At 42.4% G+C, this 26,580-nt stretch overlaps 1 protein-coding gene across 5 annotated transcripts; it reads right to left on the bottom strand.

Moving 5' to 3' along the window:
• Positions 1 to 11: 11 nt before the first annotated feature.
• On the bottom strand, positions 12 to 26,580 carry SOCS6 (suppressor of cytokine signaling 6). 5 transcript variants are annotated; one of them, XM_033934252.1, is made up of 3 exons: positions 26,453 to 26,580; positions 4,292 to 4,428; positions 12 to 2,141 (listed from the first exon to the last, which is right to left on the bottom strand). In XM_033934252.1, the coding sequence occupies exon 3, from the start codon at positions 2,016 to 2,018 to the stop codon at positions 423 to 425; it is 1,596 nt and encodes a 531-aa protein (XP_033790143.1). In that variant the 5' UTR covers positions 2,019 to 2,141; positions 4,292 to 4,428; positions 26,453 to 26,580; the 3' UTR covers positions 12 to 422. The 5 variants fall into 5 exon arrangements, with proteins under 5 accessions (XP_033790143.1, XP_033790144.1, XP_033790145.1 ...); XM_033934253.1 differs by lacking the exon at positions 26,453 to 26,580 and adding an exon at positions 26,174 to 26,254; XM_033934254.1 differs by lacking the exon at positions 26,453 to 26,580 and adding an exon at positions 25,958 to 25,977.

The raw sequence follows: 26,580 nt of genomic DNA, 5'->3' as shown, positions 1-26,580 counted from the left end.
GGATGCATAAACTAGTTATTCAATGGTTTATGACATTTTGAAAGAACTACTGATGACAATACAAATGAAGACATGAAAAAAAGTTTCCTTCACCCATTAAACAAGTTTACATGAAGTGTGGATCAATACAGATGAAATGTGCTGTTAATGCATACAAATCACAGTGAATAGCAGCCTAGAAGTTGAAAAAAATAGAAAAATCTGATAAATTCACATTGTGATCAATTCGAAAATTGCTGAAAAAAGTAATTCCATACAATCAGAACCCTTGTTTGAACTGAAATGTAAAAGAACGATCCTACTTACAAAAAAACAAAACCCAATTATTATGACAGCAAAATATTCTGCTAGCAATGGATGTTTGTAAACTGTATTCCAAATTTCTTCTTCCCAAAGTGCAAGATACAAGAGTCCCATAAGCTTCAGTAGTGCTTTTCTTGTAAATAATCCTTCATCTTGTTTGGCAAAGGCAGTTTCTGAATCAGGTCTATTCTAGTGTATTGACGTATGACAAAACGGCAAAGATACTGTAAAGAGCGCACCTGCATAAACCGCGACACTGGATTTGTCAGTCTGACAGGGTATGTCGCCGAGCCAGGCAACCGAGATCTTGAATAGCAAAAAGCTCCATTTTCAGAGTCCCTGATTGAATGTTCAATTAAATCAACTATAGATGTGTGCCCCTCCACATCAGGCTGTTCATAAAAGCTGAATCTACCATTGGAGTGCTCAATTCTAGTGTGAAGTGTTTTACTATGTGATCGAAAACTCAGGCTTAAAAGGTAACGATCATCAGAACTGTCCCGCACAAGAAAAGAGCCATCAGGCACATGTGCCAATTTTTCTTCTGCTTCCCATCGAGTGATAGGACCCCAGTACCATCCCTGTCTCGCAAGCTTTTTCAATTCCTCAGTAAGGCTTGTCACCATCATAGGTCCACTGTTTTGCACAGAGTCATAAACTCTTCCAACTCCTGGGGCAGTGTTAGGATCAAAGTTTAAATGGCAGTGCATACTTTCTGTCACATGGGCACCTGTGCCATTTAGTCCAGTAAAGTTCCTTTGGGTTTGATTATTCTGCATTGGAGGTAGTAATGGCGATAGTGGAGGAACATCAATGTGATCAACCCGTGGGCTTTGCAACATGACTCCTGTGGTGCCAATTAACAAGCCATTCACTGCCTGGTCCACAAAGATGTCTGGGGCAACAATTATATCTTGAGCATCTTGTCCGTCATTGTTGTGTAAACTGCTACTTCCTATCTGAGCTGAAACCTCCATTGGGGAGGAACTATCGGGACAATAAGCTTGTGATCCTTCCAAAGGATACATTCCTTCATCTAAAGGCACAGTATACTGAATGTAGTCCTGAGGCATAAGTCCAATAACTACAGGCACATGTTCGTCCATATGAAGATGCAAATCTCCATTTTGTGATGCTGTATGTTTTAATGTATTGTTTTGCTCTTGGAACAAAGTATCTGACTGCAGGTCATGAAAGTCTTTTCGAACACCATTCAGAGCAGGGCTTGGATTGGAGGAGTGAACTAACGCTTTCACTTTCACTTCCATTTTGATGCACGTTTCTTCCGAATTTGTAGGTCTTAAGGGCCATGGGGTTGGACTATAATGGTGATTACGTAGGGATGTGGACCTCAAGGGTCTTTGAGCTCTCATATCTTTTAGTGTGATTGGGGCAGAAGATGATGAAAATGTGTCATCTTCAACAGAATTCACCGATGCACTGCTCTTGCCTTTCTGCTTCTGCTTTGCTGAAAGCCTCCTTTTCAATGTACCCATTAAGCTTTCACTTTTTGGTCTGTTTTTACCACCTTTTTCATCTTCATTGTTTACATCACAACTTGCCAGATCTTTTCCATAGCAACTGCCAAATAAGGAGTCATCTTTTCCAAAATCATTAGTCAATGATGGCTGCTGACCTACTACAAAGTCATTGTCATCTTTGCTTTTATTTAAATTAAAGGACTTGCGAATTGTTTTAAGACTGATTTTCTTCATGGTAGAAGTTACCAAATCTTGTTAATCAGCAGCTTTTCCAGTGACTTAGCATAAACATTTGGAGCGCATCTTCTCCTTCACGTACATGCCTATAAAGTGTCATTTAAGTCTGTTAGCCATTTCCTAGAAACAAAAACAGAAGAAAAAAAAATGAACTTCAATAAAAATGATAATTATCTGTAGATTATTTCAAAAAAATATGATACCAGCCAGAGAAGCAAAGTATTTCAGAGTTTGTACACTAACTTTTCATTGAGGTTAGGCTTCAGATTTCAAGTTGAATGAATACAATACAATAAACCAATTTCTAGACCACATAACCAGATAAGAGTTCAATGCGGTTCACAAAAGATTAGTATAAAATACATGGAAATGAATTGAGTTCATCGCCTCTAGAACTCAAATGTGACCTGTGACTAGGGCTGTGGAATCAGTACACCTAACCTTCAACTCATACTCCTCTCTTTTTCTACTGTCTGATGCTGACTCCTACTATTACTGGGCTTTAAATTTGTTTGTTCTGGATTTAAAATACTGGTAAATATAAAAAACTTACAATTACATTTAACAGTGCTTTATATATAATCTTTGTCCAGGATCCAAGAATAAAATGATAAATTTTATAAAATGTAAGTATTTATTTTGAAGCTGGAGTCAGAACATTTATACCAACTGACACCACAGCCCCGCCTGTGGCATTGGGAAATAAAACTTTAAAGTATATGCTCATATCTTCTATGTGAAAACCACTGCTCAGCCTCCCTCTGATCAATTCAATCTTGTTTATATCCTTCCAAATATATGGCTTCCAGAATTCTACATAGTACTCCAAATGAAGTCTCACTAGACACTTTTACAGTGGCATTATTATCACTTTCTTGCTGGTCATTCAGCACAGTTACTTACTCTAACAGGTGTTATCCAGGGACAGCAGCCAGATATTATCACACATGTGGTGACATCATACATAGAGCCCGGTACAGACAATGGTAAAAGCGTATTACCACTTTTTTATAAACTTTACGACTGCCTGCACCGTGCATGCATGAGTGCCTTCCTGCCTGATGCTAGCTCACGGCTTCAGTTCAATAAGAAGGTGGGAGGGATGTGAGAATATCTGCTTGCTGCCCCTGGATAACACCTGCCACGATAAGTAACTATGCTTTATCCTAGAACATCCAACAAGAATCTTCTTGCCATAAAAGTGCGAAGAACTACATCGTAATTCCTTCAAATTCAACAGACGCTCATAATTTCCTCCCTCCCACCCAGTATTTACCATATCGATCACTCTCCACTTTAAATCTTTCATCGTGTGTTTCAATAGCATCCAATGACGAACAATTGGTGCCATTTTATAATGTGTGTGAACGCGTGTGAACGTGAATTATGAGCGTCTGTTGAATTTGAAGGAATTACGATGGATGTACGAGTTGGACAGTATGTACCCTAAAGGGTTAAATGAAACAAGTGATTGGATGGTGTTGGCTGATTGAGTTTATGAATGGGGTTTTCCCTTGGGTTACATTATGGTGTTGGGCTTTGTTTGGATGTTGAGCCCTTTAATTAAAGATGTAAAGTGAGATGTTGCTTCGGCGTTGGCCAGTCAGTGTAATGATGCCAGGGGGGAGGAGTATAAAAAGTATGTGAAGGACGCCGCGGCCATATTTAATCGCTAGAATGGCCACGAGATGATTGGAAAGGAGTAACCTACCAGGTCAGTGGGTTTGAAGTAATTATGAGTGGTAAATACTGAGGTTTGCTGTGCATTAATATGAAGTTTGTTTGCTGTTTTGATTTAGTGATAGTACTAGCCCCGTCCTGATGAAGAGGTGAAACGCATTGATGGGAGGCAGTACAATATTCAATTGAATAATGCTACATAAAAGCTAAGTGCATGTTTGATCTTTAAGGATTCAAAGGTTCATTTTATGAAGATATATGAATGTGGAATGTAAAGAAAAATCTTATAAAAAGCTTTATACAAAATTAAATTAGACCAAAATAAACTACGATAAAAATTAGAGATTGATTTAAAACAAAAGAGTCACAAAGTGAACACACGATAAGGAAGTCGGTGAGGAGTGCTGCTACCTTGATATTACATTATCGGAGTAGCGTTCTGAGATATCCCTAGTGTGTTTCCTATGAATCTGTAGTTCTTCGCACTTTTATGGCAAGAAGATTCTTGTTGGATGTTTAATAGTGCTTGCCATTAGCCAGCTTAATAGTTGAATAAGTTAGCCTAGAACAAACAGGCAGCATATTCTCACCTGTGGGACTTCCTAGCTTACTGCAATGGGATGGAGGAAGAGTTGGCCATTAAGAAGAAAATAAATTCTGCAATACTGCTTGGCCGAAGCAACCACTTTGCCTGGAATAGGATTCTAGATGCTGCTGCAAGGCTAATCTGTGGGATTAGAAAAACTGCACTGGTTACCAAGTTTATTTAAGATTTGATGGATCACTTAATCAAACTTCAAAGCGATGTACTTAGCTAAAATTCATACAACTTTCAGGGGGACAAAACATGCCACATTTAACCACAAACAAGACTTACGCATCGTGAGGAAAGGGGGAAAGAAATACAATATTTTAAAGAAAATAAGACAAAAAGGGAATGGACAAAAGGGAGGGTAACAATAAATAAAGTTGCAAGGTTGACCCTAAGGAATAAATAAAGACAAGAGTACTAGCAGTTGAAGGCATCTTTTAAAAGAAAGCATTTCAGTTTACTCTTGAATCGGTCTAACATGCGGTCTACCATGGGATTCCTTGGTATCTACTGGAAATTATGGCAATCTACCGACCGTTCAGATCTTTGCGGTCTGAAGGTGCAATACGACTGTCATTGATGGACTTTTAAAAAAATACATTATGAGAATACGAAAACTTCTGCTATTTCCATCATAGCAGTAACTTTGTAGAACTAAATGGACCGCAGAGAGCTCTTTCTGATATTCAGAAGTTTAAAAAATGCTTAAAACTACACTTTTTATAGAAGCATTCCAATAGAAGATGTTCTTGCCAAATGCTGGTTTAAATTGTACTGTAAGGATTTATGAACCCATGGCTTTTTAAGATGTAATTACCCATCTGTAATTCAAGATGTTTGTACAAGTCTTATTTGTTCCATTTTGTGTATGTTACTTCTGTAAGGCCGCCTAGGGATAGGTGGGTTGACAAATTTTTTAAATAAATAGTGAGATGTGTCATCTGCAAATTTAATTACCTCACTCAATTCAATTTCCAGCTCATTTATAAATAAGTTAAATAGCACCAATCCCAGTACTGATCCCTGTGGAACTTTACTATTTATTTTATTTTTATTTTTTTTATTTATTCAATTTTCTATACCGTTCTCCCAGGGGAGCTCAGAACGGTTTACATTAATTTATTCAGGTACTCAAGCATTTTTCCCTGTCTGTCCCGGCGGGCTCACAATCTACCCAATGTACCTGGGGCAATGGGGGGATTAAGTGACTTGCCCAGGGTCACAAGGAGCAGCGTGGGTTTGAACCCACAACCACAGGGTGCTGAGGCTGTAGGTTTAACCACTGCGCCACACACTCCCCATTTACTCCCCCCCATTAAGAAAAATTAACCCTAAAAACCAATTCCTAATCCACAACTGAACTTTGCCACCTATCCCATGACTCTTCAATTTTCTCAGGAGCCTCTCATGAGGAACTTTATTAAAAGCTTTCTGAAAATCTAGATACACCATCAACTGGCAAATCTTTATCCAGGAAGGCTCGCGGATGCACGGTGCAGACATACAAAGTGTCTAAAAACCTTAAAGTTGCAATATACTTTTACCACTGTCCGTATTGGGCTCCATGGATGATGTCGCCCACATGTGTGAGAATATGCTGCCTGATTGTCCTAGGATAACTCTCCATATACAGCAAAGGATCCAGTTAAATTTTGCAGTCACTTTTTCCTAACAGTTTGACCGTGGGGGTCACTCTCTTGATCAAGGACCATCATCGTACCTTGTACACTCACACCTGTCTGTGATCCTACATCTCCCAACAGGGAGGGCTCGCTCTGTGACAGTAAAGGCATACAAATAGACTCCTCATTGTCTGAGTCTCCCTCGGAAAGGCCCACCGGATCCTGGCCAGGCTAACATTGAGGTAGATATTGCTGTGGGAGCCCAAACCCCCTTACGCACCACCTCCTGGTGCACTACCAGATTTCCCCTGGGAATCTCATCCATCAAGATAGGTTTTCCACATCAGATTGACAAATTCTGGAGAAAATGCTGTATTAGATAGTAAAGAGTGTCCTTTAGATCAGTGGTTCCCAACCCTGTCCTGGAGGACCACCAAGCCAATCGGGTTTTCAGGATAGCCCTAATGAATATGCATGAAGCAGATTTGCATGCCTGTCACTTCCATTATATGCAAATCTCTCATGCATATTCATTAGGGCTGGCCTGAAAACCCGATTGGCCTGGTGGTCCTTCAGGACAGGGTTGGGAACCATTGCTTTAGATGACTCCAGCTTACGTCACTTGGGCTCCGTGGCCTCCACACTCCTGCACTTTGAATAACTGCTATTTTGAGGCTCTGGAAGGGATTTACTCCCAAAAGACCCCCCAGCCATTCTTCAGCACTAGAGAACAAAGGGGAAGTTAAGCCAGTCACTCCCACCCCCTCCCCCTTCACGTGCTGCACGGCATGGATGCTCTTCAGTTGCCCATCCAGTGCACACCTGGAATGTAAAAGGGGTTAAAAAAAAAGGGGGGGGGAAGGTCCAAAATGCTTTGACTAAAATGAAAAACCAGCGATTTTAGGATTTTGGAGGTGGGGAAACCTAAAGGATGGGGAAGAAACCTAAAAAAAATAAAAGACTCTTCTCCCTGATTTTCCTCATAGACTGTAACAGTCTTACTCATTGTGACCTGTGCTGGAAATGTACTGCAGCCTGCCTCGGCTCCAAAGGTAGTTGGATACTGGAGAAGAAATCACTGTCTAAAACAGATCGCTCCTCCAACGCTGAATTTTTGGGGTGCCATTCGGACCAGTGTCCAACTGAGCATCGGACCATGGGGGAGGAAAAACGCAGCCAGCACCCTGTGGAACCCCACTGGACCCCCTATAGGTGCCCAACAATCTGCACTCAAGCCCCTGCAATGCAATAGGCGAGCAGTGTTACACAGGGAATGGATGTCGAGCTCCAAAAACATTTCTGCAGGCTGGCCAATAGGTACCACAGAGAGACTAGGCTGTCAGCAGAAGACCTCAATTTACTTCTCCTCCATGAAGGCAGAGTTGAACCCTCGACAAGGGGAGCTCTGAGCACTGAAGGTAGTCAAAAATTTGCAAATAAAAACAGAAACCCAAGACTGAAAAAATTAAAGAAATAAACAGATCAGAAAGACTAAAAGGGGCAGCAGAACTCTCTAGTGAAAGAGGAGAGATTCAAAAGCTGTAGTGGATTCCTTCTGCAGAGCTCATGAGCAAGAGGATATTATCCATCCAACCAGAATGACACACCTATTGCACTAGAAATATAATAATATAATTAGTGAGATGGGAGACAAGGGAGTGGTTGGAAGTTCATCAAGAACAAAGAATATGACGTGAGGAAAGGGCATGTTCTTGTTAGGACATGAAGAGCTAAAGGTTGTATAAGTGTATTTAAAAACTGTTGAACTGTTCATCACCATGTTTGTACTTTGTTCTTCTTGTTCAGTAAAAACTGTTTATACCTAATCTGCACAACATGCTTGATCTCACCTTAATCTTCCTCTTAAGTGCAAACAGAGAGTGCTGATGGAATGCACATGAGCCTATAGCTTATTCAGTACCTAGTTTCCAAGTTTTGAGAAGATTTGCTATCCAGCATATTGTAACACACATCTAAGCGGCTTACTTTCAATTAAAAAGTAGGTGACTGTATGTATGCAGGTCCAGTCATGACAGTGAAGGAGAAGGGGAAGAACTTCAATAAATTATAGGAAAGAGAGGTGGGAGGAGACATGTGGTAAGATATCTGTGCTTCTGGTCAGCCTACTCAGCAGCCATAATAGAAAGAGGAAGTGGAGAAAGGGTCAGGTGTACGCAAATGCACCAAAGAAGAGAGAGGTCTTAAGATCTGCCTTGAATTTGTCTAAAGAAGTCTATAGTTTTAAATAGGGGAGGGGAAGGGAGGAGGTTTCATAGTTCGGGACCCTGAATTGAAAAAATGGCACAGGGGGTGGTGGCAGAGATGACTATATGAAAGGTGAGAATGACAAGATGGTTCTAGTTTGTGAATCTGAGAGAATGAGAAGGCAATAGGGTGTCAGATATGTTTAAAGAGATAGAGGAGTTTCTGTAGAGTGCACTTTAAAGATGAGAAGTAGAATCTTGTACCTCATGCTATTCCCCCCTCTCTCTCTTCAGTCTTCTCTCTTTCACCCTCCTCTCCATCTACAATGCCCGATTCCCTTCTCAAGCTCTTCTCTAGGTCTCTCAGCCTCCAAACTCATACTCCATTCTCTACTCCATCAACCAGGATGACCTTACCCCATCCCACAAATCAGTTCTTACTGCCTTCTTTCTTTCAGCCCATACAAACTGCTACCACCATCAATGTTACCATTTGGTCCCCACATAGAATCTGTAAGGCCAATGCAGAATTCGGCACAGGAAGGAAATCTGGTGCAAATTCAATGTTGTGCCCAACTCCCATGGTAAATTTCTTTGTGTAAAGTAATACTGGCTAATATGGGACAAATGTGCAAAAGTCCTTTCCACAGGCATGCATTACAAGAGAATTTTGCCTTAGTTTTTCAAATGATATTGCAAAACTACATTTTTGATTATTTTGGAGAATTTTGCCAGAAGATGGCACTAGAAATCTTCATATCCTTATCCCTTATTTTCAAAAGCTTTCAGTATTAAAGTTTCATGTACTCAAAATTTCTAGTTTTGTTAAGTTATGAACAAAAAACACAAGTTTAAAACCACAACAATCCATTAAAAGGAAGTACAAAAACCTATTTCTAACTTACATACCCCTGTACAATACTTAAAATGGAGCTCTGCCTTTGACTGGAATTTCTTCTACTACTTTACTCTGTTTGGACCATTTTCAGGACTTTTTTAAATTTTTGAATCCATTAGGACAGTGATGCCCAAACCTTTCCTGGGAGAACTGACTCCTTGGTTCATGTTATGTTCAATCATAATAGGGAGCAGCACGGGAATGGGACCGACAGGAATCCCACAGAATCCACAGTAGGGAGGGAGGGAAAGATGCTGAGGTGGGGAGGGATAGAAAGAGAGAATTGTTGGGCAGGAGTATGTGAGAGTGATAGGGAGGGAGAGAATTGTTAAACATAATGGTGGGAGAGGAGTGAGGTAGATATGCATGGGGAAGAGAAAGATAAGAGGAAGAAATGTTGGAGAGGGTTCAGTGGGAAAGACTGAAAGGGATGCAAGAGGGAAGAATGTTGAACATTGGAATGGAGGGAATGGAAGAAGAGATGTGGCATGGAGCTGGAGAGGGGTGAGAGAATGAGAAATGTTGGATATGGTACTGGTGGGCAAGGGCAAAAGATGCTGGGATGGCAGTAAAAGGTGATACATATACACCCTGGCTCCCTCTCTCTCTTTTCCCCCCACTCCCTTGGGGGGGGGGGGGGAGAAGGGGAACAGAGGGGGAAGAGAGAGAGAAAGACACACACAGGTTGCACATGGGAGCTGCTTATAGAATTTGGACTTATATTGGTAACATGATCTTCATAACTTAAGGCCCCTTTTATCAAGCTGCATTAGGCTTTAGTTCGGGCCAGCATCCTATGAACGTTGGATCACTTACCTCACTGGCCTGCACTAAAAACTTCTATCACTGCTTGATAAAAGGAGGGGGGGGAAATGAACATTCTAAAGTGACTCCCAGTACTTTTGAGGTATTCTCAATGTTGAAGCTAGTGCCATTTGTCAGGTCAATAGTAGATGAAATTTAAGGGGGGGGAGGTTGTCACCCAAACCATAATAGTTTAGTATTTTCAGTTGAGATGGCATCTTATCGCCTATTCTTGCATTTTGGCTAATGGTTTGGACTTCATGTATGGAAATACAATTCACTCCTTGTTATCTAATGCTTGCTGAAGTACATTCTTATTAAAAATCAAGCCCATTATACTAAAATTTAAAAAAGTATTTAGAGGACCATATGAAATCACAGGGTTTCTTAATTACTCCAGTCTGAGTTTAATGAAGCAGTGATATTAACCTTTTATCAGAAATACTCTGGGCAATTTGAAACAACAGACTGCTAAAAAGCAGAGGTACTTAAAAAAAAAAAAAAATTTCAGGGCCATGTAAGTCAGTGGTTCTCAAACTTCTTTGGTTCATGGCACACTGTAAAAAATATGAACATTTTTCCAAGTACTTTTGTGCACAAAATTAAAAAATATTAACTAAACTATGAATAAAAGTACTGTACTAAACTTCAGAAAACTATTAATATCTTCTTTTAATATGAGGTCCGTTCAAAAAGTTCCAGAACAGTTTGAAATGTGAACCAATGGGAAGTTCTTTTGAGATACACTAGGTAGCACTGAGTAGCTTGAAACCTCCTTTTTCCCATTTGTTGATATCTGTTTTTGTCTCCGAGCTACAGCAGTTTTTGTGAAAGTGTGTTTTTGTGATTGGCTATTTTTCATCATGTGCAACCTCAATGAGCAGTGGTATAGTGCGAAGTTCTGTTTTATGTTAAATCTGTTTTTATTGTGAAGGCAAATGAAAGAAACAATGAACACTGTCCAGAACAAAGAATATGCAACAATTCACAACTTTTCAAATAGTATACAGTGTTCTCCGCAGGGCCTTTTAGCCGGGCGCTACGCCCAGCTAATTTAGATGACCACCCGACTGTCATCTAATGCGAATCTCGCTGCTGCCGCACCTCAACATTAAAAAAAACACAACAACAAAAAAAAAAACACACCTCTCACCGGCTTGGAGATGCAAACTCATGCTTCGGGGCTCTAAGGTGTGCGTGCCGGCTTCCCTTCTCTTCCCTCTGAAACCGGAAGTTACGTCCCAGGGGGAAGGGGGGGAAGAGAAGGGAGCCGGGCACGCACACCTTAGAGCCCCAAAGCATGAGTTCGCTACGGGCTGAGGCAGAAAACTGGTCAACAACGGATGGAAGCTTACAACTTGCTTCGGGCCTTCCTCGCTGCCGGGTCCTGCCTACTTTCTGTTTCCGCGAAGGCAGGACCCGGCAACGAGGAAGGCCCGAAGCAAGGAAGAGCAGCAAGTTGTAAGCTTCCCTCCATCGCTGACCTATGGAAGATAGGTCAGCGATGGAGGGAAGCTTATAACTTGCCTAGCGACTCTGCCGGGTGTGTGAGCTGGGAGGGATAAAAAAGAGAAATGCTGCTGCACCACTGAATGGGGGAGGGGAGGGGGAAAGAGAAATGTTCTGCTGCTGCATCCATTTTTGGGAGAGAGGGAGGGGAAGAGTAATGTTCTGCTGCTGTACCCATTTTGGGGGAGAGAGGGAAGAGAAATATTCCGGCTGCTGCACCTAATTTTTTGGGAGGGAAGGGGAAGAGAAAATCTGCTGCATCCAATTGGGAAGGGGAAGAGAAGTACTGTTGCTGCACCCAATTGGGGAGGGAGAGAGGAAGAGAAGTGCTGCTGCAGCAGCACCCAATTGGGGAGAGAGAGGAGAGAAGGAAGACCAGGGAAGGGAGAGGAGAAGAAAGAGATGCCAAGACCATGAAAGAGAGGGAAAGGAAAGGAGCTACCAGACCATGGAGGTTGGGGGGGAAGAGTTGTCGGGGCATATGGGGGGAGAGGGGAAAGAGGCAGATACCAAACCAGGTGGAAGGAAGGAGAGAAAGGAAGGAGAAGAGATGCCAGATAATAGAGGGGGAGATAAGATAGAGATGCCAGGGCATTGGGGGAAGGAAGGGAAACTAAAGGCAATAAAACGCCAGACCAGAGGGAAAGTAAGGAGAGCAGGTGCCAGAGAGAGGAGGGAGATGCCAGGGCATGGGGGAAAGAAGGGAAGGAGATAGAGATGCCAGACCATGGGGTGGAGTGGGAAGGAAGGAAGGAAAGAAGAGAGAAATGCCAGAGCATAGGGGAGGGGGTGAAGCTGAAATGAATCATGTACAAAAGAGAGAAAGGGCACAGGATATACAGTTTATTGAAGGGACATAGAAAGAGGAAAGATGCCATATGGAACAGAGAGAGGGCGGACACTGGATGGAAAGGGCAAGGTGGACAGTAGATGGAAGGGGTAGAGAGAGAGAGAGAGCAGAAGATGGGTAGAAGGGGCAAAGAGAAAGGACAGATGTTGCATGGAAGGGAGCGAGGACAAATGCTGAATAGAAAGAAGAGAGCGAAGAGAAGATGATAAAGCAGAAACGACAAAAGGTAGAAAAAAATTTTTTGTTGCTTTACGTAGAATCAAGTAGTACTGTAACTGTATTGATTAAAGTTTATAAATAGGAAATGGAAATAAGGCAATTTGGGGGGAATAAACCCCTTTCCTCAGGTCAGGACAGGATATCATAACAGCAGTATACTATACTGCAGGGGTGCCCAAATGGTCGATCGCGATTGACCAGTAGATTGCAAAGGTAATGTGAGTCGACTGCATTGCCTTTGCGATCTTTTTCTTCCTGTCTCTCCGAGCCAGGCCAGGCGCGTACAAGTGCCGGACTTGCAAGATTTCACCTCCGACATCAATTCTGATGTCGGAGAGGAAGTTCTGGACCAGCCAATTGCTGGGAAGCAGCAGGGAGAAATCATCGTGGTGGCTTGGGGGGTAGGAAAAGAATCAGAGAAGTGGAGAAATCGGCACGATGGCTGGGGGGGGGCAGGGGGAGAGAGAGAAAAAAAGGCAGAAATAAAGAGGGGGGCAGGGGGAGAGAGAGAAAAAAAGGCAGGGGGGAAAGAGAAAGAAAGAAAGACAGAAAGAAAAGGGGAAGGGCAGAAATAAAGAAATATTGGATTTACAGTCAGAAGAAGGAAGTGCAACCAGAGACTCATGAAATAACCAGACAAAAAGGTAGGAAAAATGATTTTATTTTCAATTTAGTTATCAAAATGTGTCTCTTTTGAGAATTTATATCTGCCATCTATATTTTGCACTATGGCCCATTTTTACTAAACTGCGATAGTGGTTTTTAGGGCAGGGAGCCTATGAGTGTCGAGAGCAGTGCGGGGGCATTCAGCGCAACTCCCTGCGCTAAAAACTGCTATCGCAGTTTAGTAAAAGGGGAGAGGGGTATATTTGTATATTTTTGTATAGTTGTTACTGAGGTGACATTGCATATTTTAAAGTCATCTGCCTTGACCTCTGAAAAAAAAAAACACACCCCTGAATACAGATGATAATTAACATTTTCTCTGCGTACAGTGTGCTTTGTGTTTTTAAAAAATTTATTGTTGGTAGATCATTTTGACTTGGTCATTTTAAAAAGTAGCTCGCAAGCTAAAAACGTGTGGGCACCCCTGCTGTACTGTCTTGAAGAAAGATTTGGCCTCTGAAAACTAACTGAAAAATTGATTAGTCCAAAAAATGGTATTTTCTTATTTCTCATTGTTTGTTTTATTTCTGTTTGTTAATTTGTAAAGTGGCGATTTTATGCAGCAGGTTTTTTCAAATTTACATCTACTGTCTTTATATTTTGCACAGTATTAAAGGACGTGTCACTGTTTCTGTTGTGTTGCATTGTAAGCAGAATCTGGTTTCTTGGTTCAGTTTAACTTTTGTCTACATAGTTCTATTTTTAGTTTGTGATTATTCCATATTGGGTGAGGGTGTATCTGTCTGTGTATGAAAGGGACATGGCTTTCTGTTAGCAGTGACTGTATAGGATCAATTGACTGTGCAGGATTTGGCTTGTTTAGTTTTACATTGCGTTTGTTGGTGTTCTAGTGCTCACAGCAGTGATTGAGATGCTGCCTTTTCCTAGGTGCACCCTTGTTGTGTGACTCATGGATTATTACTAAAAATATCTTTTTTATATAGAGGAGGGGTTGTTAAAAAAATGATCAGCACCGACTGTCATATATACTAGGTACTATTAATAAACACTTCTTCAGTACTATTATGCTGTGCACCCAATTTTCAAAAAAATATATAGGCTACTGCAGAATCACCAGTTCAACTGTTCATTCAATCAACTTCCTTAAGAGACTGAGAATGGATCTCAAGTGTTCACAGTTATATCGTCACTAGAACACGTCTCGGCGTATAACTACCTTGTGAACTATTATCGGCCCATAAACTTATTTATGACTTTATTTTCTCTAACTTCATTACTATTATCTTTTTTATTTTTTGGTTGTATCATACTATGCATTCGCCTTATTTAGCTTAAATACTCTTCCTATATTAATATTGTGATGGTACTTAGCCAAGTATAGGTAAACCCGGCCAGCCCGACGGAAGATCTCCATTTCGCTCTCTTTAACTCAGTAGAGCTTCCTCAGGAACAATATCACAACTTTTGTCACCACCATTTATTCATACTGGAACACTAATATAACTTCACCCGAATATTTTCATCCCTGTGAAGCTTACGGTGTCTAACACTTCCGGACCTTAAGCCGGAAGCATTATATACTAGGTACACCATTGGATTTAATGACCCTATTCTAACTTTACTGTTGATGTAGGTGTTGTCCCACCCCCCACCCCCACACACACTATAAAGAATTAAAGTTGTATTAACATCAAGCAGCTTTCAAATTACATTATAAGCAAATAAAAATAAAATATTTTAATACATTGCTAATTATTACCTGCTTCTTTACCTAAACTGTTTTGCACTTTGCACTACACTTCCCCCTCCGTATTCGTGAATTCCGTATCTACGGATTTGCTTATTCGCGGTTTTAAACCAAAAAATGCATTTTCATTTCCAGGCTATTTAAAGCCCTGTAAGCGCCCCCTTAAGCCTTACCTGGTGGTCTAGTGGGTTTTCGGGGCAGGAACAATCTTCCCACACTCCTACTCCATGCAGATCGCTCACAGGAAATGGCTTGAGAGACTACGGGAGCTTAAGGCAGCCATTTCCTGTGAGCGATCTGCACGGAGCAGGAGAAGATCGTTCCTGCCCCAAAAACCCGCTAGACCACCAGGTAAGGCTTAAGGGGGGCTTTCAGGACTTAAAATAGCTGGGGGAAGCGGGGGTTAGGGGCAGAACCGGTCCGAATATTATTCACGTTTTTTTTTAATATTCGCAGGCCGGCTCTGCCCCCAACCCCTGCGAATACAGAGGGGGAAGTGTACAGCAAAAAAAGTAGCAGATAAAGATCAATCACACAGGTCTCCTTCAAGGCTCAGTAACACTTCTCCATAAATTATGTGGAAGAGGGGATCGCATCTATTTCATATTCTCAGTGAGACCTCAGGAAGGAACCTAGTGATCAAAACATTATTAGAGGTGCTGTAAAGCCATTTCTTGTATGACTGGATGAGCTATATTTATTTATTTTTTTAAGTTGTTTAAGTTCATCAGAAATAAATGGCTAGATTGAACCTAATGACTTCATTAGCGCATTTCCCTTTTTTAAACCTCTATACCAATGGTCTCAAACTCGCAGCCCGAGGGCCACATGCAGCCCGCCAGGTACTAATTTGAGGCCCTCTGTATTTTTATCATAACCACAAATGTAAAACAAAACTGTTTCTTCAGTGTTCTCCCCAGCGCCTTTCAGCCGGGCGCCCCGCCCGGCTAGATTAGGTGAGCGCCCGGCTGTCATCTTGGCTGCAAATTCGCCTCCGCCTGACTTTTTTTTTTTTTTTTTTAAGCGCCAAAAAAAGGGTTTTCAGCTTTACTTTTTTAAACAATTTTCCTACTGCTGGTCGATTTTTACAGTCGCAGTTGGAGGCAGGGGCTGCAGGCTCATTATGACCCAGTGCACAAACAGGAAGAACCCCGACGTCGTGTTTACTTTTGTTCTGCAGCTTATCGCACAAGACGCTCCTGCACAAAGCGAAACCAATCAGAAAGAGGAGAGGCGGAAGCTTGCAGTTGCGTGCTTCAGTAACTGCTGCTGGCTAACGGAGGGAGAAGGTACCGAAGAGAAATGAAGTAGGTCCGAGAAATAGATTCGCTACAGGCTAAAGCGGAGATAGGGCAGGGAGGAAAGCTTACAATTTGGTGTTCTTGCTTGCTTCGGGTCTTCCTCGCTGCCGGGTCCTGCCTACTTTCTGTTTCCATGAAGGCAGGACCCAGCAGCGAGGAAGGCCCGAAGCAAGGAAGAGCTGAGCTCCAAGTTGTAAGCTTACCTCCGTCGCTGACCTATCTCCTGCCTTAGCCTGTAGCGAATCTGCCAACCGAGGTGGGGGGGGGGGGAGAAGAGATGGGGGAGAGAAATGCTGTTACTGCTGCACCCAATTAGGGGGGAGAGAAATGCTGCTGCTGCACCCAATGGGGGGGGGGGGGCAGAGGAAGACCAGGGAAAGGAGAGGAGAGGAAAGAGATGCCAAGACCATAGGAGGGAGGGAAAAGAAAGGAGATACCAGACTACTGGGGGGGGAGAAGCAGACAGATGCCAGACCAGGGGAAAGGAAGGAAGGAGGGAGAGAAAGGAAGGAGTGGAGATTACAAGATAATGGAGGGGATAGGGGAGAGGAGTGAAATGCCAGGGCATGGGGGAGGGAAGGGAAACTAAGGAGACAAATGCCAGACCAGAGGGAAAGGAAAGAAAGGTGCCAGAGCAAGGAAGCAGAGGGAGACATAGGAGAGGAGAGAGATTCTAGGGCATGAGGGGAGGGATGGGAAGAGAAATGCTGCTGCAACATCCAATTGGGGAGGGGGGGAGAGGAAGAGAAGTGCTGCTGCTGTACACAATTGGGGAGAGAGAGGGGAGAAGGAAGACCAGGGAAGGGAGAGGAGAGGAAAGAGATGCCAAGACCATAGGAGGGAGGGAAAGGAAAGGAGCTACCAGACCATGGAGGGGGGAGAGATGTCAGGGCATATGGGGGGAGGGGGAGGAGACAGATGCCAGATAATGGAGTGGAAGGGGGAGATGGAAGGAGAGGAGAGAGATGCCAGGGCATGGGGGGAGAGAAGGGGATAGAGGTGCCAGAGCATAGGGGAAGTGGTGGAGACAAAAAAATGGAGAGGGGGGTGAAGCTGAAATGGAGAGAAAGGGCACAGGAGAACAAAGGCACAAAGTACAAAGGTCACAGAGTACAAAGGAGAGAAAGGGCAAATGATATACAGTTTATTGGGACATAGAAAGAGAGAAGATGCCATATGGAACAGAGAGAGGGCGGACACTGGATGGAAAGGGCAGAGAGGGTGGACAGTGGATGCAAGGGGGAGAGAGAGAGAGGGCAGAGGTTGGGTGGAAGGGGCAAAGAGAGAGGACAGATGTTGTATGGAAGGGAGCGAGGACAACTGCTGAATAGAAAGAAGAGAGTGAAGAGAAGATGATTAAAGCAGAAACGACAAAAGGTGGAAAAAAAATTTGTTGTTGCTTTATGTAGAATCAAGTAGTATTGTAACTGTATTAATTAAAGTTTATCAATAGAAAATGGAAATAAGGCAGTTTTTTGGGGACTAAACCCCTTTCATCAGGTCAGGACAGGATACCATAACAGCAGTATACTGTACTGTCTTGAAGAAAGATTTGGCCTCTGAAAACTAATTCCTACTAATTGAAAAATGGATTAGTCCAATAAAATTGTATTTTCTTATTTCTCTCTTCCCTATTTTATTTATATTTGTTAATTTGTAAAGTGGTGATTGTTATGTAGCAGTTTTTTTCAAATTTACATCTACTGTCTTTATATTTTGCACAGTATTAGGGTATGTGTCACTGTTTCTGTGGTGTTGCATTGTATGCAGAGTCTGGTTTATTGGCGTTTCAGTTTAACTTTTGTCTACATATTTCTATTTTTAGTTTGTGATTATTCCATATTAGGCGAGGGTGTATCTCTGTTCTGTGTGTATGAAAAGGACATGGCTTTCTGTTAGCAATGACTGTACAGGATCAATTGACTGTGCAGGATCTGGCTTGTTTAGTTTTACAATGCATGTGTTGGTGTTCTAGTGCTCACTGCAGTGTTTAAGATGCTGCCTTTTCCTAGGTGCACCCTTGTTGTGTAACTCATGGATTATTACTAAAAATAACTTTTTTTTATATAGAGGAGGGGGTTATTAAAAAATGATCAGCACTGGCTGTCATATATACTAGGTACGCCACTGGATTTAATGATCCTATGCTAACTTTACTGTTGATGTAGGTGTTGTCCCCCCCCACACACACTGTAATGAATTAAATTAAAGCTGTATTAACATCAAACAGCTTTCAAATGACATTATAAGCAAATAAAAATAAAATATTTTTAATACATTGCTAATTATTACCTGCATTTTTACCTAAACTGTTTTGCCTAGCTCTCACTTTGATTTTTATCTGCTACTTTTTTATTTTGCTATAGTGCGATCACACAGGTCTCCTTCAAATTATGTGGAAGAGGTTTGGAAGTGGGGATCACATCTATTTCATATCCTCAGTGAGACCTCAGGAAGGAATATAGTGATCAAAATATTATTAGAGGTGCTGTAGAGATGTTTCTTGTATGACTGGATGAGCTATATTTATCTTTTTTTTTAGTTGTTTAAATTCATGCAGAAATAAATGGCTAGATTGAACCTAATGATTTCATTAACACATTTCCCTTTTTTAAATCTGTATACCAGCGGTCTCAAACACGCGGCCGCGGGCCACATGCGGCCCCCCAGGGACTATTTTGCGGCCCGCAATCTGTCCTTGCCTAAAGCAGGGGTCCCCAATCTGCTTCCCTTCCCCACTGCCCTCCCCCAAGCCACTGCAATCGGGGAACAGGTCAGTGCCCGAGGTCTTAGCTCTCCCTACATATCTTCCCCAGCTCGGAGCCGACCAATTCTCGCCACCCAACGTTCAATTCTAATGTTGGGGAAGAAGTTCTGGGCCAGCCAATTGCTGCCTGGCTGGCCTGGAAGTTCCTCCCCGACGTTAGAATTGACGTCGGGTGGCGTGAATTGGTTGGCCCGCGCTGTGGAAGATATGCAGGGAGAGTTAAGACCTCGGCACTGGACTGTTCCCCAATTGTGGCGGCGGCAGCCTGTTCCCCAATTGTGGTGGCGGCAGCTTGTTCCCCGATTGCGTTGGTGGCGGCCTGTTCCCCGATTGTGGCAGCGGCAGCTTGTTCCCCGATTGCGGCGGTGGCGGCCTGTTACCTGATTGCGGCGGTGGCGGCCTGTTCCCCAATGGTGGTGGCTTGGGGGGGGGGGGGGGGACAGAGAGACAGAAAGAAAGAAGGGAAACGGGACACATACAGAAAGGGGCATGGAGAGAGAAAGGGCAGGCATGGAGAAAGAAAAAAAGGGGGCACGGAGAGAGAGAGAAAGACAGACAGACATATAGAAAGAATGGGGGCATGGATAGAAAGAGAAAGAAAGAAGGGGGCAGGGTGAAAGAAATAAAAAGTTGGGGGAGGGAAGGAGACAGATGCCAGACCAGGGGAAAGGAAGGAAGGAGGGATGGAGAGAAAGGAAAGAAAGAGATGCAGACCATGGAAATAGGGACAGAAGAAGAGAGGGATAGAAGGGAAGACATGGAAACATAGATTTTGAAAAGAAAGCAGAAAAATTGAATATTAAGTTAATGCCAAAGATGGATGCAAGGCAGAAAGTGAAGATGGAGAGAAAAACAGTCAAAGGACAAGAAGACCCTGGAAACATAGTTAAATGGACAGAAAAATAAAGTCGATGCACAAAAGGGAGAAAGAAAGTCCAACGTAGTCTGTAGTAAACAACAGCAACCAGAAAACAACGAACAGACTGCAGATAATGTACAAGATGCAGGCGTTGTTTATTAGTAAATGCAGTAACATATACAACCTTATAGCCAACCAAGGGACCCGACACGGTCCGTGTTTCGGATAACACGCCTTCCTCACGGGTCCATGATGGTTAAGGTATAAAGCAAACTGCATAAAAGATAACAAACACACGCCAATCACGATCAAATGGCATTGTGTAAGACTTGCTTGACTCCATTTGATCGTGATTTGATCGTGGCCTTGTCCCCACAGTAAAATATCTGCCGTGTTGCCTCCCTTTCCAACCCTCCCGTGATTGCCACATTCACTCCCTCCCGATTGCCAGTGGCAAAAAAAAAACCTCCCTACAAGCATGTGACCTTCACAGCTCCCAGGGAGGGCCTACCAGCTTCTTTGAAGCTTCCTGCAGGCAGAGCTGATCCGAAGCCCCTCTTTCTGATGTAGCTTTGAAGAGGTTGGTAGGCGTGCCCTAGGAGCTACGAAGGTGCTGGCACAGGTTGACTCCGGAGGGTTGCTTGAAACCTCTCACAGCGTTTTATTTTTGCTGGGGTGGCAGCTTTTCATACCTCACTGTCATAATACACTCTTATCTTTTGAACAGCCTAAGGATTACCAACGGATACAGGCCAAGTGGGGATAGGAGCTTCACAAAGATCTTAGTTGGTGGAACATTTTGGGCGCTTTGAGCGGGATCCCTTGGTTGATAATGGGAGTGGTATTTAGGGAGTGCTAAGCTCGAGTGCTCTTTAGGGTCTGTTATACCCAAGTGCAGTTGCATAAAATTGGGGGCGTACCCTCTCCTCCTTGTTTGAAGTGTGGCAGGGAACCTAATACCTTTGCTCACTCTTTTTTGGGATTGTTGGACTATTCACTACTTTTGGAAGTATGTGCAACACCTATTCCATTGTGCTTTTTCGGGTACAGTGGAGCAATTGGCTTTGGACATGTCGAGAGCTTTTTGATGCCTCCCTAAAGGGGGTCCCCTCTGGTGTGGTAAGATGTGTCTTCTTGCTCACAAATGTATCTTACAATCTTGGACGGTCCCCGAACCTCTGTCCTTTTGGAGTTGGTGCTCGCTTGTTCATGTGGGGTGATGGGTCACCCATGTAGACAGTCCTTTTTTGCTTGTTTGGCTTCCTTATCGCCTCAAGGCCATAGCCTTATTTTAAATACCCTTTCTTAGGGAGTTTGCCGGGATTGAGCTCGGGTTCAGATACTGCACTCTTTTCCCTTTTTTTTTTTTTTTTTTGAGCAGTCTGGTATGGTAGCCCGGGTGCCATAAGAATATGGGCCTCTGGAGTGCTGGAAACCTTTTGGTTGCCTTCTCTGCTGCTATTTTGGGGGGTGGGGGGTCTATCTTCAGGTTGCTTGGGGTGGGGTGGGATGTATACTCAGTGTTCTCCCCAGAAATTTTTTCCAGCCGTGTGGCATGAAAAAGTAGCCGGGTGGGGCGGGATGGGGAAATTTGGTGGTGGGGAAAATTAACCCCCCTCTTTTACTAAGGTGCACTAGCATTTTTAGCGCGCAAACCCCCGCACTACGCAGGAAAACTAACACCAGCTCAGTGCTGGCGTTAGCATCTAGCGTGCACAGCAGTTCTACACGCACTAAACGCACGCTAAAACCGCTATCGTAGCTTAGTAAAAAGAGCCCTAAATGGGTGCTATTTTTATTAGTTAATTATTATTACTTTCCAATGCTCAATATGACTTCCTTTTTTAAGGTTTGACACTTGTGCCAGAATATTTTTACTAAATTTAAGAATTATCCAATTCTAGAAGGGAATAATTAGATATTTGCCCTCTTTCAAATGGTATAGAGCAGTAGTCTCAAACCCTTTGCAGGGCCACATTTTGGATTTGTAGGAACTTGTAGGGCCTCAGAAAAATAGTTAATGTCTTATTAAAGAAATGACAATTTTGCATGAGTTAAAACTGTATAGTTCATAAACCTTTCCTTTTGGCTAAGTCTTAATAATAATATTGTAATTTATAGCTAAAGAGACATATGATCAAGAACAGTGTTCTCCCCAGAAATTTTTTCCAGCCGGGTGGCATGAAAAAGTAGCTGGGTGGGGTGGGCGAGACAGGGAAATTTGATGGTGAGGAAAATTAAGGGCTCCTTTTACAAAGATGCGTTAGCACCTTAATGCATGGAATAGCGTGCGCTAAATTGCCGCGCATGTAGCCGCTACCACCTCTTAAGCAGGCGGTAGTTTTTCAGATAGCATACGCTAATCCAGTGTGTGCGCTAAAAACACTAGCGCACCTTTGTAAAAGGAGCCCTAAATGTGTACTATTTTTATTAATTATTATTTTCCAATGTTCACTATTGCTTCCTTTTTTTAAGGTTTGACACTTGTGCCAGAATATTTTTACTAAATTTAAGAAGTATCCAATTCTAGAAGTGAATAATTAGATATTTGCCCTCTTTCAAATGGTATAGAGCAATGGTCTCAAACTCAAACCCTTAGTGGGCCACATTTTGGATTTGTAGGTACTTGGAGGGCCACAGAAAAAATAGTTAATGTCTTATTAAAGAAATTACAACTTTGCATGAGGTAAAACTCTTTATGGTTTATAAATCTTTCCTTTACCAGTTAAAGGAAAGATTTATAAACTATAAAGAGTTTTACCTTATGCAAAATTGTCATTAACTATTTTTTCTGTGGCCCTCCAAGTACCTTATTTTTTCTGCAGCCCTCACATTTAAAGTTTAATATCTTTCCTTTCTCAAAACTGACACATTTCAATCACTATATTGAAAATAAAATCATTTTCCCTACCTTTGTTGTCTGGTGACTTTATTTTTCTGAAAACAACGAACAGACTGCAGATAATGTACAAAGATGCAGGCGTTGTTTATTAGTAAATGCAGTAACATATACAACCTTATAGCCAACCAAGGGACCCGACACGGTCCGTGTTTCGGATAACACGCCTTCCTCACGGGTCCATGATGGTTAAGGTATAAAGCAAACTGCATAAAAGATAACAAACACACGCCAATCACGATCAAATGGAGTCAAGCAAGTCTTACACAATGCCATTTGATCGTGATTGGCGTGTGTTTGTTATCTTTTATGCAGTTTGCTTTATACCTTAACCATCATGGACCCGTGAGGAAGGCGTGTTATCCGAAACACGGACCGTGTCGGGTCCCTTGGTTGGCTATAAGGTTGTATATGTTACTGCATAGAAGGGGCCTTGTCGCATCCAAGGGGCGATGAATGGCCTTGTCCCTGTACCCATGGCAACCAATCTTTTTTTCTTCCTCGTTTCTGTGGGTAACAGTCACCACGTCATTCTCTAACATTTCAAAAGTGGTCGTGAATCAGTGGAATGAGGTTTGCAACCATCAACCTCAACTGATGATGATCATGTTGATCAAGTGAGGGTTCTTATGCACGCTAATCCATCTGAAAGTGTTGAAATGACTCGGTGAGAGAATCGGAAAGAAGTTGCCTGAACTTTGGAGGGCACAGTTGTGGTTCCTGCATCATGACAACACACCCGCTCACGCCACCAACAAAATTCACAAATTTTGCGCAAAAACACAATGACAGTTCTTCCCCAGCCACCTTACTCTCCTAACTTGGGCCCTCTGTTGACTTCTTGTTTCCTAAACAAGCTAAACATGCTAAAAGGAAAATGATTCAACACCACTGAAGACATAAAGCGAAATTCGATGTAGCAACTTTTGGCGACTCCTGAAAATGTATTTAAGGACTGTTTCCAGAAGTGGTAACGACGCTGGGAAGTGTATACGCAGGAAAGGGGAGTACTTTGAAGGTGACCCAATGGAATAAGTTGTAAGATTGTTGGGGGTTTTTTTTAGTCAAGGTATATTTACTGAGAGTTTTCGTATAGAAAAATGCATAAAAAATAACGATTGAAACTCATAAGTTATACATAAGAAATGTACAATTGAAAATACAACCATGAAGAAAAGTTCAAAAGGATGCTTGCAGTAATAACAGTTGCATGATAGAAGTATAACTCACACTGAATACAACAACATATGAAAAATCATCTAGTAGCATGAATTAAAGTAAAGGTACAATATAAAAAGGGGGAATATAAAAATGGAAAGAAGTCAAAGATTGGAGCTTTCCAAATAAAATTTGAGAGTTCCATTTTCTCTGAAACTGCAGAAATCTATGAGTTGATTTGGCTAGGTACACTTCAAATCTGTATGTTAAACATACTAAATTCCACCATTGGGAATGAGATGCCTTGGATAAATTTTTCCAAGAATTGAGAATTTTCAAAGCTAGAGTGAGCAAAATATCCAACAGTGAAGCATCATCCACAGATAATTCACAATCAAATGCAGATTTCAACAGTAACAGTTGTACGATTGTTTAATACATTTTTATAAAATCAGTCCTTGAACTTTTTGAACAGAAAATCAGCTTGATTTTTTGGGGCAGCTTTTTCAATGCTGGGATGTATACGAGTATGAGAAACATATCCTCATTTCATCTTTAATGTACTTAAGTCTCTCTTTTTTTTGCATTTAATGTTAGTGAAGAAACCCCTAATTCATATTAGTAGAGTTCAATCATTCACAGTGAAAAACACGAAGGAAAAAAAAAAAAAGTCACAGGTGTGCCCTGTCAGGGAGGACTAAGAAGAAAATAGTGACTGGGAAAGTCAGGAAAATTTTAAAAATTCATGAGTGGTCACGTTGTGGGAAACCAATTCAAACTTAGAGGGATCGGAGCCCTGATGAAACCCAGTATAGGGTGAAACATGTTGGTGATAGATCCCTTTGAATGCACCACCTCAGCTAAGTATTAGCTTTATAATAAGATTATTGGCAAAAGAGTCAGAGCAAAGTTCTTTCTTCACAATAGATTATAAGTGACCCGGTGAGGATATAATGTGTAAATCCAACCACTTTTGAAACTAAAATGGAGTGGATGATGGCATTTCTGAGGGTCTGAAGACTAATTTATTTCAGTGGATTCACTGGTGTTGGTTTACAGTATACCATCCTTTGTGTATTGAATTGATATTATCCTCTCAAAAACATGTATTTACTATCCTTCCATCAACATATATTTACTTGTATTGCAAGACATTGATTGTATATCAAGTTAAAATTTAATAAAATGTTTTGCTTGTCTTGCAAAACACTTGCAAACCAAGTTCTTGCAATCCAAGGTTTTACCGTACCTAGAATACCTGACTGTAACTCAACTTGAGCTACTACTGAAAATGTGAAAACTAATACCAATTAAAAATAAAACTAGATAGCTATTTTAAGGACATGAACAAGAGTACAAAAATTTGGCACATCAATGGCATGGAAACTAGATGATTTAATGTATGTATCTCCTCAGGATAAGTGCATACATTGATATACCATTCTGAAAAATCATTAAGAAAAGCTAGTAAAAGAAACAACACATTGTATGTTCTATAGCAGCCAAAGAAGTTGATTCAGGTTAAAACACTTATATGTCCAGATTATTTATACTGGTTTATAAATGTGAAGAAACCCAATTATAAAAAGCAAGAAAGTTGTATTTCAGGAATGCGATCTGGAAATAGCTCAAAAGCAACAGCAACCTTTCAAACGTTAAAAAAGAGTGCTAGAAAACTTTGCTTAAATATACATTAACCTGCTAAACCTCAAGATATGATTTGCTTCCATAATCACATTTTATTAGCATTTTTACACTTATAAAAGTGAAAACACTGCTCCAGCAAAAACACTGACAGGAAATAGACTAGCCTAGTGCTTAGATCAACAGGCTGAGAACCAGGGAAGCCTAGCTGAAATCACACCACAGCTCCTTGTGATCTTGGAAAGTCACTTAACCCTTCACACTTAAGATTTTAAGTCTTCCGGGGAGAGGAAAATATCCCAGTGCACGTGACTATGTCTTAAGTTACACCTGCGAAACCGAGGTGAACTAAACCCCAACCCCCTTCCCCTTGTATTCTGCTCGACACTTAAACTTTTAATAGACACAAACTTAAAACAACAGAAGGAAGTTCAGAGAGCCCTAACCTGATGCCCGCGGCCTCGTACCCAACCACACACAGCCCGCAGTCACATGACACTGCCCAACTACAATCAAAGATACCAAGCCACACACATTAGGCGCGCCACACACCCACCCTCGGTTGCCCTCACACGCCGAACACTCTTCTTCAGACGCATTCGGGGACTGGGGGACCGATCTCACTTCCCCGTGGTCTGCCATCTCTGTCTCTCTCCCCCCCCCCCCCGACCTCCTCACTCTAGCATGTCTCTCTCCCCGTCCGCGAGCCGGCACCTCTCCCTCAAACGCACTCATCCCTCCCACCATAAAACTCAAACCAGAGGTTGCCTACCAACGATCCCGCAGCTTCCCTTCTCCAGTGCCCCGTCCCCTCTGACACAACTTCTCTCCTTCTAAGGCGTCCCGCCTTGCCGGAAACAGGAAGTTGCGTCAGAAAGAGGGCGGGACATCGAAGCATGGACGCCGTGGGGCGACCTCACAGACAAGCTGGGAAGTAGAGGGGGGACTGCACGAGAACAAGGTTTTTTGCCGGAATCCCGCGGGGTTGGAAGCGGTTCCTGGCGGCGGTTTCCGTGGGAGTGGTCGAGCCTGTCCGTGACCGTCTACCTACCCAGGATTCTCCAAGACGTCCAAGAACCGCTACCTCGGCCCTGCGAGTAATTCGGCGCCGCTGCAGTTTACTCTCTGTCCGGGCTGATGCGGGGAGCAGCGCGTCAGAGGTCACCTGATGTACGGGCA

Source organism: Geotrypetes seraphini, chromosome 2, assembly GCF_902459505.1.
Source record: "Geotrypetes seraphini chromosome 2, aGeoSer1.1, whole genome shotgun sequence".
Classification (NCBI taxonomy): domain Eukaryota; kingdom Metazoa; phylum Chordata; class Amphibia; order Gymnophiona; family Dermophiidae; genus Geotrypetes; species Geotrypetes seraphini.
Note: the sequence above shows the minus strand (reverse complement) of the source record. Positions and strands in the feature narration are given on the sequence as shown.

Excerpts from the sequence above, each read along its gene's own strand:
- SOCS6 (XM_033934252.1), bottom strand. The coding sequence starts at position 2,018 with ATGAAGAAAATCAGTCTTAAAACAATTCGCAAGTCCTTTAATTTAAAT.